The sequence below is a fragment of the Alosa pseudoharengus genome, unplaced genomic scaffold (genome assembly GCF_046254945.1).
Source record: "Alosa pseudoharengus isolate Yale_2024_CS ecotype anadromous, Long Island Sound unplaced genomic scaffold, YU_APseudo_1.1 YU_APseudo_1.1_scf_7, whole genome shotgun sequence".
Lineage (NCBI taxonomy): Eukaryota > Metazoa > Chordata > Actinopteri > Clupeiformes > Clupeidae > Alosa > Alosa pseudoharengus.
This window is the reverse complement of record NW_027468859.1, coordinates 9,937,302-9,957,134: the sequence shown is the minus strand read 5'-3', so window position 1 is coordinate 9,957,134 and position 19,833 is coordinate 9,937,302. Positions and strand designations below refer to the sequence as shown.

The window sequence follows — 19,833 nt, the reverse complement described above, 5'->3', positions numbered from 1 at the left end:
GACTGTTTGTTCTAAATACTGGTAAGCTTGTACTTGAAATGGACTGCACACAGGACTGTTATAACCCACATTAGTCTGTTGAGGGTAGAGAACCCCAGGGATTGTGTGTGCATTGCAATTTTTCTTAAGATTTTCACAAGTTTTGCCAGGTTTAGCCTCAGTTATGAATTAAAATGTGTTTAATGCAATAAATATAAACTGTAGAGATGCAACCTGGTCATTAAAATGATTACAAATAGGATTTATTTTCCAGGGTTTTTTTTCTCCCCCCGCCCCTTTGGCGGCCCTCAGTTCAATGTTGGGTTCCTGAATTGGCCCTCACCAATCAAAACTTTGAGAACCCCTGTTGTAGAGAATGATGTATGTGTGTGAAACCAGATATGTCAGATGGAAGCTTGGATTGAGAGATTATCTATTATACTATTTACGGTCTTTGAGGTGTTTGTATTTTCTAAGTGAAATACCACCAGGCATTCACTGTGAGACGACTTAATAGCAGATTGAATTTTATGTTCCATTCAGTTTCTCTTTCTCTCTGGTCTTAACAGCTCCATCTCAGACTACATCTCAACTGTGAGCTCTGGGTAAGAGATCTCTCACCTACAGTATGGGGAATGCATCCATTACCCACAAGACATAACATAGTGTGGGGGTAGTGCAGTGGCTAAGGAACGTGGCTAAATTGTAGTAGCCATAAAAGTTGTGGGGGTCGATGCCCAGTTGTCACCGTTGTGCCCTTGAGCAAGGCACTTGACCCTGAGTTGCCCAGGGAGACTGGCACCGGCTATGGAATTGGTATAAGTGGCTTTTGATAAAAGCATCAGCTTACACACATAAATCCACACATAAATAACTAATACATAAATAAATACAATGTTTAACTACACACATGCCAGGACAACCGTGATATTATTTAACACAGTAACTTTATTACAAAAAACAAACAACATATTTAACTTCAATTGCTGGTGCAGTTTGTTTTTACTTGTAAAACCTACCTGGTGACAGCTAACGGTGTGAGGTATGAAAAGCTATGCGAGCATGCATCTGAAAAACTTGTTTCACCTATCCACACACTATAACACAATATCAACAATAATATCATAATATACAAAAAGATATAAAATGACAAATATACAAACCTATTACAAAATGTCTGCACAAACCATCAGTTATAATATTCAGTATTAGTCATTTGGTCTACTAATACGAGTAATTGTCCATTAATGCACATACTGTAACATCTGCTCACTGTGCATTATTTAGGCTACATATGTTGCAGAATAACCCAATTAATGCACATAATCCCTTTATTGCCTTTTCATATCATGGTATGTTGAGAACAAATTGTGCTTATTACAATTACATTTCAATACAGGCAGTTTTCTCTACAACTGTTTTGCATTTCCTTCATCGTGTGAACAAAGAAGAGAATAAAACAGACGTGACACAAAATGTGCGCTTTTGATTTTAGGCAATGAAGGCCTATTAGCATATTTAGCCTCTCAGCAAGAACCCCTTAAAAGCCACTCAACACAATAACTGTGAACTGGACCTTGTCTAGATGAGAGGGGTAAAAAAAACATTGAGTCCAAACATAGAAAAGATGCATTTTGGCTTGAGGCAATGAAAAACAGCCCCCTGATTGTGTATTTGAAACAGCAGAGTGATCGTTAAGAGTTCCGTCACCCTGATTTTGGTAAGCCTTAACAGCCAGTCATGAAATGAGTATTTTCCATAACAGTCAGCCATACAGTAAGGGTCTTTTTTTATAGCACCAACACCGTGATTCAGCAAGGCTGTTAAATCTGTCGGCTCATCCCCTTTTGGTCTGTCATCAGGGTGGCGCTGAATGTTCGCTCTGAGCCACAGTGGCCGAGCGGTGGAGTGCAGGGCTTGCTGGCGCCATCTTGGGCGGCGATGATGACCGCGTCCGAGGAGTTCATCTTGTGCTGGCAGCTGTCGGTGGAGCGCTGTCGGAAGACGGTGCGGTCGCGCAGGCTGGCCAGGCCGCGGGCGATCTCGCGGCGTATGTTGTCGCTGGACAGCACGTAGAGGATGGGGTTGACGGCGCTGTTGACGGTGGACAGGCCCAGCGAGATGGTGTAGGGCGTGTAGACGCGGTTCTCGAAGTGACACGTCTCCTGATGCGGGAAGTGGTAGGTGATGGCGCGCATCAGCAGGATGATGTGGTACGGCCCAAAGCAGACCAGGAAGAGGAGCACCACGGCGACCGCCAGGTAGCGTACCTTCTCCTTCTGGCATTGGTGCAGGCCCGTGCTGGCCTGCACGTTGACCAGGATGGCGCGGTTGGTGCCGGCGAGCACGGCGAGCGGCGCGGCAAAGCCCACGCCAAAGCGGGCAAAGTTGAAGCCTGTGACGCTGGCCGTGCTCTGGCCCGGCTCGAAGCAGTGGTGCTCGCCTCTGCCTGCATCGCCCTCGCGCATGGTGAAGACGGGCATGTGGCCCAGTGCCACGACCAGCCACACGGCCACGCACACAGCTGCCGCCAGCCGTTGCCGTCGCAGGCCCCGGGACTCCACGGCGTAGACCACGGCCACGTAGCGGTCAGCTGAGATGCAGCAGAGCAGGAAGATGCTGATGTACATGTTGTTGAAGAAGACGTAGCCGGTCACCTTGCACGCCAGCGAGCTGAAGGGCCACTGGTGACCGCTGTTGACGTACACGGTCCACAGCGGCAGCGTCAGCAGGTAGGTGAGGTCGCACAGCGACAGGCTCAGCAGGTAGATGCCCAGCACGTTCTTGCGGCGCACCTGCAGGAAGGTGAGGTAGACGGTGGCCAGGTTGGCCGGCAGGCCCACCACCAGGACCGCGCTGTAGAGCGCCACCAGGGGGATGCGATCCTGGGAGTATGGCGCCTTGCACAACGGCCCGGCACTCTCATTGAAGCCGGCCGTCACAGCCTGGGTCACTGTGGACAAATGCATGATACCTATCCAGGACAAGAGAGAGAGAGAGAAAGAGAATAGATCAAAAAATACGACCACATGGAGGCATATGAATAAAAATAATAATAAAAAAGTGATATTACATGTGATATTGGCATTTATTATGGTTTAAAGTATGTCTATTTCTAATAATAAAAACTTCAGCTTCTACCAGGGATACAGAAAGTAATCAAGGTTGTGATGGATGGCCTGGAGAGGGTACGGCAAGGTCATGTGCTACTTGCACGACTGGTAAAGTAAAAGCATAAAACAGCAAGGTTATGGTGATCAGATTCCCAAAAAGCACCTGTGCTGAAATAGTAAGGTCAGCTAAATGGCATGGTCTTGCTGAACAGCCATGTGATTCTCTCTACTCTGCATATTCTGCCCTGTTGTGTGGTAAATCATGGTGTTGTTACATTCATGTGAAGAGTACCCAGTTTGACTTACTCGAGCTTTAATGACTGTATACCGTTCAATGACGGTAGCATTATGAACAGAAATGGTTGTAATTTCCAGACCGTTGTATGAGGTAGTTTAACCAAACCACTTCCTCTTTTAGCTCAGCACTTAAGTGTGTGTGTTATTTTTACCTTTTGTGTTAAGCCACAAAATGTTTGGTACTTTCTTCTGATACCTCTTTACTCACTCTACAACAGCAGTTACGCATTGTACTTTTTACAGTTCCCTCTCTTCTCTCTTTGCAAATTAACAAATTAAGTCAGTTCCAAGACGAGGTGTGATTCATATAGTAGTGTCAACCCAGGACAGTCCCTTTTAGTGGTTGCAAAAGAAACATACCTCCTACTCAGAAGCCACAGTGAGTCCCCCCCCCCCCCCCCAGCCAGCCCTCTAGTTCAACTAGACATCTCCTGAAATATTCAGCACCCATCCCCTAAGAGTCAGGGCAAAGCAAGGAGCAAGGGAAAAACAACCACACCATTTAGCAATCTGAGCATAATGACGTGTGCAGGGCAAGAAAAAAATAACTTGACCCCTGAAGCAGATTTGTCATGGGTGAAGAAACAACACTGATTCATCCATTTGCCCACATTTGCAGTTGGGTGACCAAGACGCCGGTTCAAGAAATTAGGAGTCTGTTGCTGTGGGCTACTTGTGACGGTTTTTGTCAGATTCTTAGCAAATGGGATGCGACTGCCCCGCTCTCTAATTTCGTGTCACACACGGCGTTGTAGAACATGTGATAAGGGAACCGAGCAAAACCTTATCAAGCACTGGATGACTGGGTAAATGTCGTTACAGGCACACACAAGGAGTCCAAACCACTCATGCTTCAAGGGGTGCTATTGTCTTCATTGTCTGCCGTGTCCTCCTTCCGGACACAGACGCACACTGGCTGTGATAACCGAGACAAGATGACTTTCAGATCAAATAAAAACCTTTTCACAACTTGTCGCCTCTCATTTGGGTCAATGACGATACCCGCTCAAGACCCATTTTCACACCACTGCTCTTGCCGCTCCAGGCAATCCCGAGACCCAAAGGGCTTCTCTGTGGGCTAAACACTCTGCGCTCTCCCTATATAGGCTATGGTATAATATAGTAGTATAATATATAGCCTAACTTGAACTATAAATGCCTAAAGTAGGCCTACCTAATTTAGTTAAATGTTGTATAACTATTTCATACACAGTATATTATAGGCCTATATTATTTTATACACTGTTATTTTATATACATTGTTATCCTATATTATTTTATGAACTTTTCTTTAAAAATTTAAAACATCTTTACACTGAGTAATTTATAGATGATTGCGCTGACTATCCCCACATCGGACACGGTAGGAGGCTGCAGCTAGCTTTGTTGTTTAAATATTAATTATTTATTGTTTTCCCAATATTTCAGTCACTTCCAAAACAATGCGACCAGTCTGTCATTCCAGTCTGTGAGATTTTCAATAACATTTACAAAGAGTGAAATGTTGAGCTGTAGTAGCCTACTTTGAAGATGTTTTTGTGTAGCCTACGCTTACATGCTCTGACCAAGTGCAGTCACCATTATCGCAAAACCGCAAAGCAAACTCACCATCCTATCTAACTCATGTTTCATCCAGAAACATGCATAAAAGAACGTGTAATGTACAATGTAGTAGCCTGTAATAATATGAGATGAAGTAGCATAACAACAATATAGCTAAAAGGCTACTGAAATCCAATCACTAGAGAAAATCAGCACACACAAGTTTAAGTAGCCGAGAAGTACAGAGACGTTATCAGAGTGTAAAGAATGCAGGTTACTCACCAAAAAAAACCCCTCAGCTAATCTATGTCCTTGTGAGATATCCGTTCATTCTGGTTGTTGTGACTGTCCATGCTTCCTCCACGCGTACTGTACGGCGAATAATTTCATAAAGCACTGAGATTGTAAATGATTTTCACCGCTGTCACGTGGTCGAAGTGTCAGGGGGACAGAAGCATTCTAACCGGAGGGATGAATGAACAGAGTGCAAGTGTGCACGCCCATTATTTCTTGTAGCCTACGCCAGTGATTCTGTGAATAATTCAGATCCATAATGTATCGTGGTATTTTCGGGTGCCATAGACCATTATGTGAACTTAAGACAGGGTGTTAATGCTTAAGGTTACTAGAATTATCAAGCTAGGGCTACTTTGAAGATAACTCTTTCTTTGATCAAAGGCAACATTGAGGGACATTTGGAATCAAATGGTACAGAAACATTTAAATTTACATTTGATTTACAAAAAGAGGTTGTTCACTCACAATATAACAGATAAAGGCAACATAAATGTCATGTTTTCCTTTTGTGCCTCTTCATACAAAAGGCAGGGTGGAGGACTATGACTTCAGAGATTAATTATAGTAAATGTAGGTAGAGCGTACTCAAAAATGCATTACTATTATGCTTCTCCCAAAATGATCCCATTCCCAGCTATGAAAGCATGGCTGAGGCTTGGACTGCAATCTATATTGCCGACTCCCAACAAAAGATACAGACAGCTCATTGCTTCCTATCGGTCCAGGTGTAAAATGTTATTTGAATATTTCAGTTGACTATGCTTCATGAATATTCCTCCTCTCTCCTCCTTGGTAATGATTAACCACAGTTCTAGTGAATATGGTGAGTGCAGAGAGCAAGGACCAACCCACCATTGTCCACTGAATCATTATTATTTTTTATTTATATACAGTAAAAAAAAGCAGACAGACCAGGAAGAGGGAAAAAGGGTTTGATTGTGAGGAATGACAACAGTTAGCACCTCCTGCTCACACTGCAGATTGGCCAGAAGCCATGCTGATTACACATGATAGAAGCAGCCAAACAAATAAACATCAGAAAATGTTCAAAATGAAAATAAATACAAAAAATAAAGCATTTGGCTCATACACAGCATGGACATAAAGGCTGAACTCAATTTGCACGCGCCGACTGGAATTGGTCACTGCCTTGGCTTCCCCTGCAAGAGGGAACTCTAGATGCAGTCTTTTTGAAATGAACCCTCTGTACACTAGTGTCTCAGGACTTCCCCCAAGGGCCTCAGTTTTTCCACCGAATTTGCTGAAGAAAAAATAAATAAATAAATAAATAAATAACACATTATACAGTGGTACAATACAAACATTTCAACCCCCTTCTCATTCAGTTTAAAGTCAATTATTCATGGTAGTCATGGTAGATGGATGCTTTTATCCAAGGTGGTGATAAAACACATAGTTCTACTAGAACAATACAAATACTCATTATATTAACCAAATCCTCACTTCCTGAATATGATCCAACATTGTAAATATTGCACTGCATGTAATAACAGATGTAAACCAAGGAGACCACTGCAGTTTTGTGGCTATTCACCACCACTTAGTTTAGCAGACTGTCCTCACTTGATCCAGTTTATTTTTAGCAACTTATTTAACCGACTGACCAACTGACTTTCTCTTCCCCAGAGTAGACTGTGGGAACTTTATGACAGAGCCAGTGGGCCTGAATGGTGAGGTGTACATTAAACAGTCTCACGGCCTCCACACGCCTTGACATGAGTGCCGTGCCGTTCGATTACATTATATTCCATTGTTTCCAATACATCCCCGGCCGTGCATCTTGGTTTCAGTGCGCCTCATCACTAGAGACGGGCCATATCGTATCGCTATTGATATACCTTCCCATGATGAGAAAGTCAAATCGTGATATTAATGATATAGTTGATAACATGGACAAGGAAGAGGAGTCAACTGCTGACGATAGTTTTTTGCGTTTGCACGGCCCTGAAGACTATGAGCTGACATGACTTGTGACTGAGAATAGTGGTGAATAGTACTATTTTCATATCGTCATTCACAGTATATGGTTATCGGCAAGAATACCATGAAATATTGTGAATTCTAGAACTCCATTATTTTTAACAGAGCAAAGCCCACTGGCGGCGTCTGATGCATGTCGACGGCAAAGTTTAGAAAAGTGTTCTAATCAAATCCATAAACGCGATTGTCGTCACCGGCGGCCAGTTGGCTTTAAGTCTACAACATGGCCCATTCCTACATTGTTACACTAAACTAAACTCCATTCACCTGCTCCTGTCCACGTTCTTCTGTCTTGTCTGGACCATCTCATATCCGACCCCATCCCTCCTCTACCTTCAGAACTCTCTCCTCATTCTCATCCCAGCCCTCCATTCACTTCCCTCTTTCCCTCTTTCTCTTATCCTCCCGTTTCCCCTCTTTCAGTCCTCCCATCCTCCCGTCCCAGAGCCCTTCCTCTCCTCCTTACCGAGTTGAGGAGCTCCTCGATGAGGCGGTCTTCTGGGGAGCCTCTCTCCACCTTCCCCCTGTACGCAATCAGCTGCTGACGGTCCTTCAGATCCTTATACGTCTGTGGGAAAGACAGACACACACACACACAGACACAAGCATAATTTCACCTATTTCTAATATTTTTTAAGTAAAGCAATACAGGTCTCAAGTACGTAAAATAATAGAAAAACGTCAAGTAATACAATAGCACTTAGCGTTTTTCTTCAGTGGACTGCTTTAAGATAACTAATGCATTTAGTTAATTAGAGGACAAGATGACTAACTATCCAACTCTATTGAATTAGGGCCACATGTGCACACGCTGCTGTGAACTACCAGTGTTTCCCATACATTGACTTATTTGTGGCGGCCCACCACAATATCAACATTGACCACCACACAATGATTTTCCAGGTTGTACTAAATTGTGCTTAAATCTGGTTAGCATCATAACCACGCTGTGCTAATTTGTTAAAAACTGTTGTATTCAAGTTAATTCTGCAAACCAACCACCACAAATGGAATTCAATTCTGTGGGAAACACTGAACTACTGAAACAATTAAGCAGGCCAGAGAAACTAAAACACCATCAACTATCACCACACAGTGTGTGTATTAACGCCTGTGTGCTGTTATGTTTGTCTGACTGTTATAAATAGTGCAGCATGGCAAGCATTTTCTATTAGGCGAAAATAAAAAGATTCTGCGGCTGGACATACGTTGATGATGACGTTGTGGCACTTGTACTTCTGAGCGAGGCTGATCTTCTGCTCGGTGTCATCGACCAGACACAGATAGTCCTGCAGGACCTATGACACACAGAGAGACACGCTGAAAACACAGACGCGAGAGTCTCACACTCACAGACGCGAGAGTCTCACACTCACATCGACACTCAGCATGAGACGACTGAGCCTCCTAATTTTAATTACAGCCGCGTTATCGTCCCACTTCATCCAAGTCGTCACACTAAAATTCATTAACAAACAAAACTCTAAATACGCTTACTATCAACTCTCAATAACTTCATGGCATAAATTTCATTGCCAGTACTGGGGTACTGTTGAAAATCATGACCAGGTTGCACCAGCTGGTGTTTAACAAGCCTGGTCCACCTGACTGCTGAGGTGATCTTTGTCAATAAAACTAATCTTTAGAATGGACTCAGAATGACTTCGCTGCAGACAGACATAAGCCCTGTTGGTGCAACACAACCGGCCCCAGGGCAGTAAGAGTACATTTTGTGGTAATGGCATGAATAATTAGCTATGGCTTCAGATTAGCTTTAGCTCTGATATTGGTGTTTGTAGTGTGAGATATGAATACAGAGCATAGGGCAGATGGAGTGATGCTAGCCTAGCGGCACGTTGGCTAAGGTACCTGTACTGGCGCATTGTTCTTGTGTAAGATGTCCACCACTCTGTGAAAGCCGATGGGAGACCTTTTCTTGGTGTAGCCGAGCCAGTTTTTGGAGTTAAACAAACTGTCAACGTCGAGCCACGACTTAAGTTTTGCCCGGGCACCAAGTGCAGTTAGGATGTACTGCTTGTCAGAGATCTGGAAGACATCAATGCAGAATTACTACACAGACTACTTTCACATTCTGATACCACTTGAGTACACATACACATAGACCTACATATTATAGTGCTTAAATGAGGGAAGAAGTGGGACACAGTCTTCATTATCTTACTGGGGCAACGCAAACCTACATTGAACCTATTTAATATTATATGGAGCAATATGAACACACATATGTGAAGGTGTAAATTATGTAAGGGACTGGTATGTTGACACGTTACCCTGAATGTCTTCCTAATGTTGGCTGGACTGCTGTAGGTGCCCTAGGAATGAAACAGAGGAAGTATTGTTACTGTATGCCGGTGGTCTCGAGGTCATAGCAATGCCACATGTTCCACAGTAGAAATATGGCACAAAAACAGACATGTTTGGGACAAAGGAAGCCAGGAAGTGAGTTCAGGAGCAAGAACTCCCCCTAGTGGTAATATAAATGTAGTACATTGAATAGATGTAATGAAATACAGTAAAGCTGTATGTGTGTCTGGATTTTGCGGGTGTTTGTTTATGTAATGTGACTTACCTCCGATTCTCCGTAGTGATAAAAACAGGAATAGTACAATGTGGTAATGATGGGCATATTCAAAATGGAGGCTTTTCTGGGGTACTTCCTAAAAATATCAGAATCTCCCTTTTTGTCATTTGCCTGAGGGAAAAAAACAAATTAAGTATGTCACATATGAAGTGTCAAACCATTATTGTTAACCACTTCAACTATTGTTAACCCTCCTAGGCAAATCCAGCATTGCCATGAATTTCCAAGTTGCTAGCAAACCTATATGACTATATTCAGAGCATCCTTTTTCATGATCAGGAATGAAAACTGGCATCCTGTGACATGAAGGGATCATATCTCACCTCTATAATGATCTGCCTCTCCAGGAGAGTGTAGTGGTCTTGTACATGAGTGGAATCGTCTGGAGAGAAAGGAAGACTGTTCACAGAGGGAATTAAACAAAGTTAGAGGGGAGAGTAAGCAGCATCGTCACACTACCAAGATACATTAAAGGTATGGACGCCGATCACCACACACACACACACACACACACACACACACACACACACACACACACACACACACACACACACACACACACACACACACACAGAGAAATCTCCACTGTTGTGAAAACCTTTGAATGTATGTACAGTGTCTTAGAGACTATGGGTCAGGTTAGTATGACTTTACTAGTAAAAAAAGGTAAGATAGCATGTTCTCAGTTGCCTTACCTAAGGCAGGTTAGTATGACTTTACTAGTAAGAGAAGGTGAGACAGCATATTCTCAGTAGCCTTACCTAAGGCAGGTTAGTATGACTTTACTAGTAAAAGAAGGTAAGTAGCATATTCTCAGTAGCCTTACCTAAGGCAGGTTAGTATGACTTGACTAGTAAGAGAAGGTGAGACAGCATGTTCTCAGTTGCCTTACCTAAGGCAGTTTTTCAGGAAGTCTCTCCGCCGGTTCTCATCTTTGATGTTGAGGTGTTCCTTGTATTGCATAAGCTGGGGACAAACCATAAACACAGTAAGTGAAACTACAACACAAATCAATAAATACAAAAGTAAAAATCACATAAAGTGATAAAGTGTTTTCTTGTGAATTTAAACCCTGAAGTGGGAGAAGCATGCTAAAATCGAAATGTAAAAACATAGACAGCCTATAACTGTAATGTGATTAAAGCGTGATATGACTGGTGAGAACTTACAGCCATGTCTTCTGTTCTGCCAAGGGACCTTGAGGAAGAGCAGACACCAGACCAGGACATTAGTTTTCTTGACCATATTAAACATTAAATATTTCCATCCTCATTTAACAACTGAATATCTGATATTAACAAAACCACATCTAGGGATAACACATCATATTTTTGGTCCAATGAATTGTAAATGCATCCAAACTAATGTTTTAACCTGTTCATAACAACACAGAGTGCATCCTTGTACAACACATGTCAATTATTAGTAACGGATGTTTTTATCAGTAATTATTAATCTATTAATTAGCATTAATCACAGCAATGAAATGACCTACTTGAGTAGATCAACCAGCAGTCGTTGCTCGCCCATCTCTTTCAGGTAGTGCACGTAGTGCCTCAACGCTATCTCCCTGTCCGTTAACTCACGGAAGAGAATCTCTGTAAAGGTAGCAGCAAATCTGCTGGTTATTTACGACACTTCAAGATTGTATGCCTGCGATCAAGAAAGGTGGGTGTGCAAACCAGTGATAACAAGCTTCAAAGAACTGACCTTTACTTAATGACCGTTTCAAGAATATTAAGACCTGTAAAAGCAAACACTCTACGTGAGGAAAAATACACAAGCACCACATCGCACACAGACTGATAACTGACATGAAATGATGTAAATGAGAGGAATTAATCGAAAAGTGATGCACACCAAGGATCATTGTGAGGTGATGATCACTGGACAAAATATGCAAAAAGTGCCTTAGACATAGGATACATCAACGGCGCCACTGCGCTCTGAAACTCATTATTTTCAATGGCTTGCGCGACACATGAACAGGCAGATGTCCTATCAGACATCCCACAAGTGTGCAGCACTTTTTTCCCCAATTCTGTAAATGAGTGGGATGACATACGGCTGTTATAACGTTGCCATCATGGGCGCTCACAGCCTCATCAAGCAGCAGCATTTTGTCCTGGAGGGAACGGAATCTCTCGAGTGAGTAGACCTGAAAGAGAGACGCAACATTTCCACATTACTTTCAGCTTCTTTCTAGACCTCTCTCTTGTGCCCACAAAAATCCACCTCCATCTTTGTCTCCCACAGAAGCAATGCAATGACTTTTTCAAAACTTGCTTAATATCACTGTCAGCAACTGCTCACTTCATCTTCTCATTACATTATTTTCTCGGCTAACTATGAAACAATGACATACAAAATTGTGAGGATAAATTACCCGCTTACAAAAGAATATTCTAGAAGGATGTTCTATATGGACAGAGCATCTGATTGTTTTTTTTTTTATGTGCCTTTGACTGAAGGTGGGTTAGACCAGTTAGCCTACAGCTAAAAGAGAGCTGTACCCAGTTAGCCTACAGCTAAAAGAGAGCTGTAGGCTAACTGGTCTAACTCACTTCCAGTGAATTCCGCTAAGCTAGAGTAATGGTGTCGGAGTGGACAGAGGCTGTTTTCTGATGGGCCTTACCTTCCCTCGCTGCATCCTCCGCACAGTCTCCTCGGGGTTCCAGTCACTGACATAGTCCTGTGAGCACAACAAGAACAGGAAATCCGTCAACAGCACAAAACAAGAGCAATCGGGTCAATTCAAACTCCTGCCCCTGTTAGGTCATTTGAACCAATGTGAAAGTACATTCCACCATCTGCATTCTGAGCTGTACATAGGTACATAAGTACATAGGACCAATAGCAGACGCACACAGACGGACAGACCCCATTACAATATGTTCTTCCTCCATACTGGGGGTCAAGGGTAAATCCATACACCAGGTATTACCCTTAACCTTGGTCCATTTGAGTATTTATTTGTGACCATAAAGCAGTTTAGAGATCATATTCAAATGAATTCAACTGTAACTGTAAGCTACAGTAAACACCACCTTATTTATCATATAAGTCTTGTTTTACATACCTTATACTCTGCCTTGGGCTTTCTTAGCTCTGGGGCATAGACCCTTGTGGATGTTTCAGAGACAGCTAGGATGAAATAACACATACATCATACAATACACATCGTGTTATTGTAGTTATTTACCATGCCTTGCAACTTTTAAAAGTCACTGTGGACTATCCTTGTTCAAGCAAACTCATAGGGACAAAAGGACATAAGACTCACATTCTGAGAACGATGAGAATCCAGCAGTCCGGCTCTTTGCTGAAGACAAGATATACCAAGGATAAATTACATCAGGTTCTGATAAAAAGATTTCTTCCAACCAAAAAATAGATAGAGAAAACGGCTACATGCATTACTGCATTTAAGCTTTTCACCAATAGAGCACCAATAAAATGCCAATTTCAAATACAAGCAGCTATCAACAACAACAGGACAAAAAATGAAAACATCCTAAGTCCCTCTCATCTCCAGGTTGGGTCCGTGTAAGCTTTGCAGTGCTTTGTTCTATTTGGTTCCATCCATCTGATCCAAATAAAAAATGTGTTCAATAATCCAATTTTCAATTTTTTTAACTGCTCAGCAAATAGATAATTGCTGCTATTTTCTAAATGTGTCATTAGTCACGGAAGATAAAGAAAACAGAAACTGGATTGGAAAAAAAAGTAAAATTCAGTTAATATTGTATTTTTGCCCCCCCCCCCCTTTTTTAGGGGGTGGGTGACCTGATACATATTGGCGCGCGGTGTTGGTGATCACATTTTATCAGCGGATGTAGAGCATAGATTGTAAAAAATAGATGTAGAGATGGAGGGCTATCAAACACAGTTCAGCTTGCATCAAGGTGCCAAGCGATTGATAATGTCAGCTCGAGATCAGAACTTCAGATGCAGAGGAGACATTGCTGCGTCCTGACCAGGTCCTGACACTTAGGCCTACGTGTTCTAGCCTACTCATGTTCTGGGAGGCTTTGAAGACCTACATGAGCATTACCGATGGACTTGAGCCCTAGTAGCCTACAGGCCAATGTAGGCTATTTGCTGTTGAAATTAATAAATGGATAAACGGATAAATTAGGCTCACCATTGTGTCTTCGTTTAGCCTAATAAAACCTAGTCTAGCGTAAAGCGTTAAATAAGCAAAAATACCATGTCAAACAGTGCTCGGGGTAGCCTGTATAGCCCGGAATAGCCAAGACTGACGTCGATGGCAAAGCATTCTGCTTTGGGGAATTATTTGCTATGGCATGGCCATGGTATTCAAATATAGGCTACTGTAGATATGTTCAACATAGGCTGAAAGTTATGTTTAACGTCCCTTCTCCCAAAATGTTTTAGTCATTAATCTCTAAAGTAATGAGTCAAAATCAAACAACTTCAGGCGGCGCTCCCTTCCACCATCTAGCCTGGCCCAGCTGGTGTTCTCCCCCCGGTGCTCGTGGTTCAGTCCAACCACAAGGGCAAAAAAGGAAAATTAGAAAATTGACGCATCATTTCAATTTTTAACTTCTGAACAGAAAACTACGGAGCCCCCCTGGGGACAGTGTGGGCAATATTTTTAGACCGCACTTTTTGCGTTCCCAAGCGTTCCCTCGCAATAATTTTGGTGTTAAAAAAAACTTTTTCTTCCTCTGGTATGTTGGGGGCTCTGTACGCTGATCCCATTCACGTAAGAGGCGCGCTGTCATAGGCTTGGCTAGGCTACTGGTCCAGGCTGGCCCCGGATAAAGCGCACGGCATCTTCTAGGCTATTTGAGTTTCTTAAAGCTGAGCTGTGCTACATTTAAATTGTTCAATACATGATTTCATAGCAGGCCAAATATAAAATAAATTTTATATATAGCCTAGATATCTGTTTTTGTAATGTTTCATACAGTGATGCAGATCTACTGCAGTGAATAGGCTAAATACAACTTTGATCATTTTTATAGCCTACTACTGTATAGTTAACTTTGGCCTTGGTGCCCTGACACCTGGCCTTTGTGCCCCCCACCAAATATGCCCAACTGAAGGCCAAGTGGCCTTGCCCCCAGAATGGTGAAATTTCAAGCCTGTGAGGCATATAGCCCTAGGCTTCACGTGGATTGGGAGACAGACTGCCCAAAGCCACAGTGCGTGGTCTGCAGTGAGATGCTATCTAACCATTCTAATGTGGTTCTCCACACTGTTTTTTTTTTTTTTTTTAGCGTGAGAGCTCATAGACCAGTTGCACATTTTGATTTTGTTATCATGTAGGGTGGCTAATTAAACACGATGCCTGGAATGCGTCAATAGAATGTGTTACTTTTTTATGTGTTGGATGGTGGGGGTACGCGAGCCTGTTCTAGTGCATCATATCTCCGCCGAAACAGACCGTTTTTCTTTAAAATACGCTTCAGAGTCTTCAAGCACATAACCACATTGTGTCTCACCGCCAAAGCCTCCAGCATATTTTTGTATGTGAGCCCCATGTTAAAGTAAAACTTAATCAAGTTGAGGTTATCCATGATGTGCGAACCAACGGACCTGTGAGACTGGGAATACAGAGCCCTGCAATAGCCCACTCCAAACTATTGCGAGGGAACGCAAAAACTATTGTGAGGGAACACAAAAGTATTGCGTGGGAACGCAAAAGTATTGTGAGGGAACGTAAAAACTATTGTGAGGGAACGCAAAAGTATTGCGAGGGAACGCAAAAAGAATTGCGTGGGAACGCAAAAGTGCGGTCTAAAAATATTGCCCACCCTGTCCCCAGGGGGGCTCCGTAGGCTCCATACATTTCAGTCCCCATTCACGCAGCGCTGTCAGCACGTTAGTTCGGGTCAGTGTCATATCAGAGCGCACAGTGAGTGAGTGGGATCTAGTGGGGGAAGAGGTGGGGAGAGGGTAGGCTAACTCAATGCACACACACACACACACATACACACACACACACAGCAGACGGCAACATGGATTCACGAGAGAACTGGATCCGTGAGAGGAGAAATAGTTGCTGCAACTTGCCCAGCTGAGAGGCTCCTTATGAACTGGCATAACTATAGTTGCCAGCCTCACACAGTAACATTAAAGTGAGGATTTTAAAGTATCGTTTGTCCAATTCGACATGGGATGTGGCACGGCTCACTGAGGAAGCAGCAGCATAGAGTTATTGTGAGGGAACACAAATTATTGCGAGGTAACTCAAAAATTATTGCGAGGGAATGCAAAAAGTATTGCGAGGGAACGCAAAAGTATTTCATGGGAACGCAAAACTATTGCGAAGGAACGCAATAGTGCAGTCTAAAAATATTTACCAACGTGACCTAAAAATATTTACCAATGTGACCCTTCCCGGGCTCCATAGGAGCCCAAGTTGAAACTGCAAAGCAACAAAACAAAAATGATCCTGAGGAACTCAAAAAGGTATTGCGAAGGAACGCAAAACTACTGCGTGGGAACGCAAAACTATTGCGAGGGAACGCAATAGTGTGGTCTAAAAATATTTACCAACGTGACCCTTCCCGGGCTTTTTAACGGATTTTTAAGCCTATTTTTATATTTTTTCATGTGAATTCTGCAAATAGAACATAGCACTGCAAAGCGTTACACAGACCCAGGTTGACTCCATGCCTGGTACAGACAGCTCACACTACCTTTGAATAATGAGCTCAGGGAGTAGCTAGAGCCCTGTTTTGGAAGCGAAGGGGCTGTGTCGATCTTTGGGAATCCTTGGTCCCGCACCTCCCCTGTGGAACGGATGCTGGATGCCGTCTCTTTGACGGACCATGATATGCCTGAAAGTCATAACCACGCAAAGAAACCCATCAACAAAAAACTATAAAGACCAATCATATTGCATGTTTTAGAGCTCTCTTTGCTTTGCCTCTATGGTACGCATAGTATACAATGAGTCACAGACAGGAATAATCATTCAGATGTTTACAGCAAGCATACAAACAATATCTGTATACAACAGACTAAAAAGCAGTGTTAATATCTACTTTCAAAATGTAATGGTTTTACACAGAATGACAATCAAACAACTGTGGATGGCTCACAATGGTGACGTACTTCCAATAGGTTCTCCGCTCCAGCTAACCTTTTCTACATCATCATCGTCATCATCATCTTCATCTAGCAGGCGGATGCTATTCACAGCCTTTTTGGATTCCTTTAGCTGTGACCAAAAATAACAAGTAGCCTTATCACATCCGGCAACAGCATGAAGTCCAACTATGTTCCAAGAATACAAATAAGTTAGCGCATGTAACGGTATAGGTGAAGGGAGTTTTGAGTTCCACAAAGTTAGCCTACATCATCACGGATATATGCAACATACATGTTCCCACCCCTTTTGAATGAAATGTAATTTACGCTACGATGTTTACCTTCGTAAAGTCATCATCTTCATCGTCAAATGTAAATGCTTTGAATTTCGAACTGTTCCAGTAGTCGTCTTCATCTGGTTTGCCTCTGCTCATCTAAAACGTCATTATTATGTAGCAGCTAGCTCAGATTTGACACATTCAAGCTAATGAACACATACAGGAACATGGTGACAGCTGCTCATACCTTCACTAACAAAATACCGAGATCCATATTTTACCAATCACATTACTGCTCTTTAAACAAAAGATCAATTTCTTACCATGCTGTCAACCCAACGGTAATTTATTAACGTGATGAAGCTGTTCTGACTGCTAACTTGCTCCTTTGCTATGCTGACGTGCATTAGCTTGCTAGCAGAGACTTTACTACCAATCACCACAAAACCTGGCTGAATTGTTGGAATCTCCAAATTTTAAGGATGGATTCAATTGGCAGTTGGTACTAACAACAACTGGTGACTACCACACAAAAGCAATTACAGCCTAAAATCAAATGTTTGCAAGCAATCTCGTTACCTTTCGAAATCTTTTATGGTCGGAGACAGGGACGAACCCAACACAACATAGCTGCGTAAGGGTTGCTGGGAGATGTAGTCCCTTTTTCCACCACTACCTTGTTCCAATGATAGGCTACTTTAGTTTATTAACCGTCTCTGCTTGTTCTCAAGAGGAGATAGAGGAAAGTACAGTTTCTTAAAAAACGTATAAAAAGGCTACTCGGAATGTTGTCCCATTCTCTCGTGAATGATATCTGTGCCTACACAAATCCAATTGGAGAAACAAATGTAGGCCTAGGCTATAAGATGATTCTGAAATAAGATGATTCTGAAAATACGGGGAATAAAGGAGATTACATTCAACCCAGCTATTTTAGGTGATGTGAGGCCTAGTTTTCATTCTTCCGTTTATTTAAACATGTGCAGCTCCACACAGTGGATATCACTTTATTATTTATATTTCACATAATCGCTAATATATATATAATATATCTAAAAGTGAAAAAGTCTATCTAAAAGTGGTAGGCCTAGGCCTAGGTTATTTTCTCGGAGTATCAACACAAACACGCGACCGCTCTTTGAAAATGACGTAATGGCGCCGTACATTCTATTACGTCACAATGGGGTAGCGGTATAAATAGGTTAATCTGACTGAGAGTGAACACATTTTTCCCTAACGGTACGGTGCTAGGCTAAGGCCTAGGGTTTTTTATTTTTTATTTTCAAACACCATCAAGAACTCTATTAAGTCTTCACAAAAAGGGTAAGTCTTCATGTCCAAAAAATAACCACACTACTAGAGCAAGGTAACCTCTTAAAAATGAATATGCTCTGATTGTATGTCCCCAATAATGGTGGTGGTGGTGGGGGGGGGGGGCGACTTATGGAGTACATAAGATAACATAAATGCTCTATACACTCTTGTAGACTTTGGCACCTTGCTGATATGAGTAAGCCACCTTATGGCCAGGCAACTAGGCCCAAGATGTTGCCACGCCGGGAAAGACGACCATGCCCGTCCTCCATGCCCGGGATGGTTGTAATTGAGGAAAAGAGTAATACCATCCGCTGGCCAGTAGTCCATTCCCCTGAGCCCATCAAGTGCCCCCTGCTGAATAGAAAGCCTGGACCACTGGTGCCTATCCAGCGAAACAAACCACGTTTGTGTCCAAACACGATGACCATCCTCCCTCCGCTGAGGGACCCGGAGACAATCCACATCATCCCTGACGACCTTGACACGGACGAGATTTACGATATGACCCTGAACAGGAATCCTAAGCCTCCATCCACTCCACCTGTGAGGAACTTCCACAAGTGGTCGGCAAGCCGCGTCAGCCCTGACGACCTTGACATGGAAGAGATTGAGGATTTGACCGTGACAAAGAGCAATCTCAAGCGTCCGTTCCTTAAGAGGAAGTCGGTGAGGTACATCCTGGCCACTGAGGCAAGCCACAGACTGCCCACGCCTTCTGGCCTTCCGACCGTCATCAGCCCAGACCCCCCTTGCAATATGACCAAGAGGAACAAGGATCCCAAGCCTCCGTCCACTCCACCTGCGAGGAAGACTGTTGGTCAGCATCGCAGGATCAAAAAACGAACATAAAAGGGCGCCAGTGCCCTAAATAGCCCCGGTCCGGATGGCGAGTGTACTGCAGGCGCGGACCTTTCTGGAGATCTGCTGCCCCATTACTAGGCCACCATGGAGGACAACCTGGCCCTGACGGCGAGCGCGGACCGCTCTGACGATCTGCTGCCCCGTCAAGTGGCCACCATGGATGAGGTGACACCATGGCCAAGGTCCTGATGGCGAGCGCTGGCCTTCTCTTTGAGTGGCCTGCTGCCCCATCAGGCATCCGCCATCCAGGCCCAGTCGGGTTAATACATCTAACTATTTTTTCCCCCCCAATAAAGGCTGCCTTCCCATCTTAATGCCTTTATACCTTTCCCAATAAAGACATGCATTTGAAAATTACCCATTGCAGTCTTTTATCCATTGTATTACACACATGAAGATAAGTATTTATGGGTGTAATCCAGACAAAGATTGTTAAGGGTAGTCGTCAGAGGTCAGACAGATGAGCAGGTTCCTGTCCAGG

General features: G+C 43.1%; 2 protein-coding genes across 2 annotated transcripts; both read right to left on the bottom strand.

Annotated features, from left to right (window-relative positions):
* Positions 1 to 909: 909 nt before the first annotated feature.
* Positions 910 to 5,379, bottom strand: gpr132b (G protein-coupled receptor 132b). Its single transcript, XM_076272077.1, has 2 exons — positions 5,214 to 5,379; positions 910 to 2,953 (listed from the first exon to the last, which is right to left on the bottom strand). Exon 2 carries the CDS (start codon positions 2,946 to 2,948, stop codon positions 1,803 to 1,805), a length of 1,146 nt encoding a protein of 381 aa, XP_076128192.1. The 5' UTR covers positions 2,949 to 2,953; positions 5,214 to 5,379; the 3' UTR covers positions 910 to 1,802.
* Positions 5,380 to 6,082: 703 nt separating this feature from the next.
* On the bottom strand, positions 6,083 to 17,835 carry vipas39 (VPS33B interacting protein, apical-basolateral polarity regulator, spe-39 homolog). The gene is made up of 19 exons (XM_076272548.1): positions 17,754 to 17,835; positions 17,238 to 17,330; positions 16,921 to 17,026; positions 16,503 to 16,643; positions 13,115 to 13,153; positions 12,911 to 12,975; positions 12,467 to 12,523; positions 11,897 to 11,989; positions 11,542 to 11,575; positions 11,327 to 11,429; positions 11,001 to 11,028; positions 10,724 to 10,797; positions 10,155 to 10,230; positions 9,820 to 9,942; positions 9,521 to 9,562; positions 9,099 to 9,275; positions 8,438 to 8,527; positions 7,696 to 7,797; positions 6,083 to 6,489 (listed from the first exon to the last, which is right to left on the bottom strand). Exons 2-19 carry the CDS (start codon positions 17,328 to 17,330, stop codon positions 6,469 to 6,471), a joined length of 1,464 nt encoding a protein of 487 aa, XP_076128663.1. The 5' UTR covers positions 17,754 to 17,835; the 3' UTR covers positions 6,083 to 6,468.
* Positions 17,836 to 19,833: the final 1,998 nt, after the last annotated feature.

Bases quoted from the DNA above. Each gene is read 5' to 3' on its own strand.
- gpr132b (XM_076272077.1), bottom strand. From the start codon at position 2,948: ATGCATTTGTCCACAGTGACCCAGGCTGTGACGGCCGGCTTCAATGAG.
- vipas39 (XM_076272548.1), bottom strand. From the start codon at position 17,330: ATGAGCAGAGGCAAACCAGATGAAGACGACTACTGGAACAGTTCGAAA. The intron at 12,976-13,114 runs GTGAGTCTTATG...ATTTCATCCTAG, and splicing joins ATTCTCATCGTTCTCAGAAT to CTGTCTCTGAAACATCCACA. The intron at 11,029-11,326 runs GTAGGTCATTTC...CTCTTCCTCAAG, and splicing joins CTGCTGGTTGATCTACTCAA to GTCCCTTGGCAGAACAGAAG.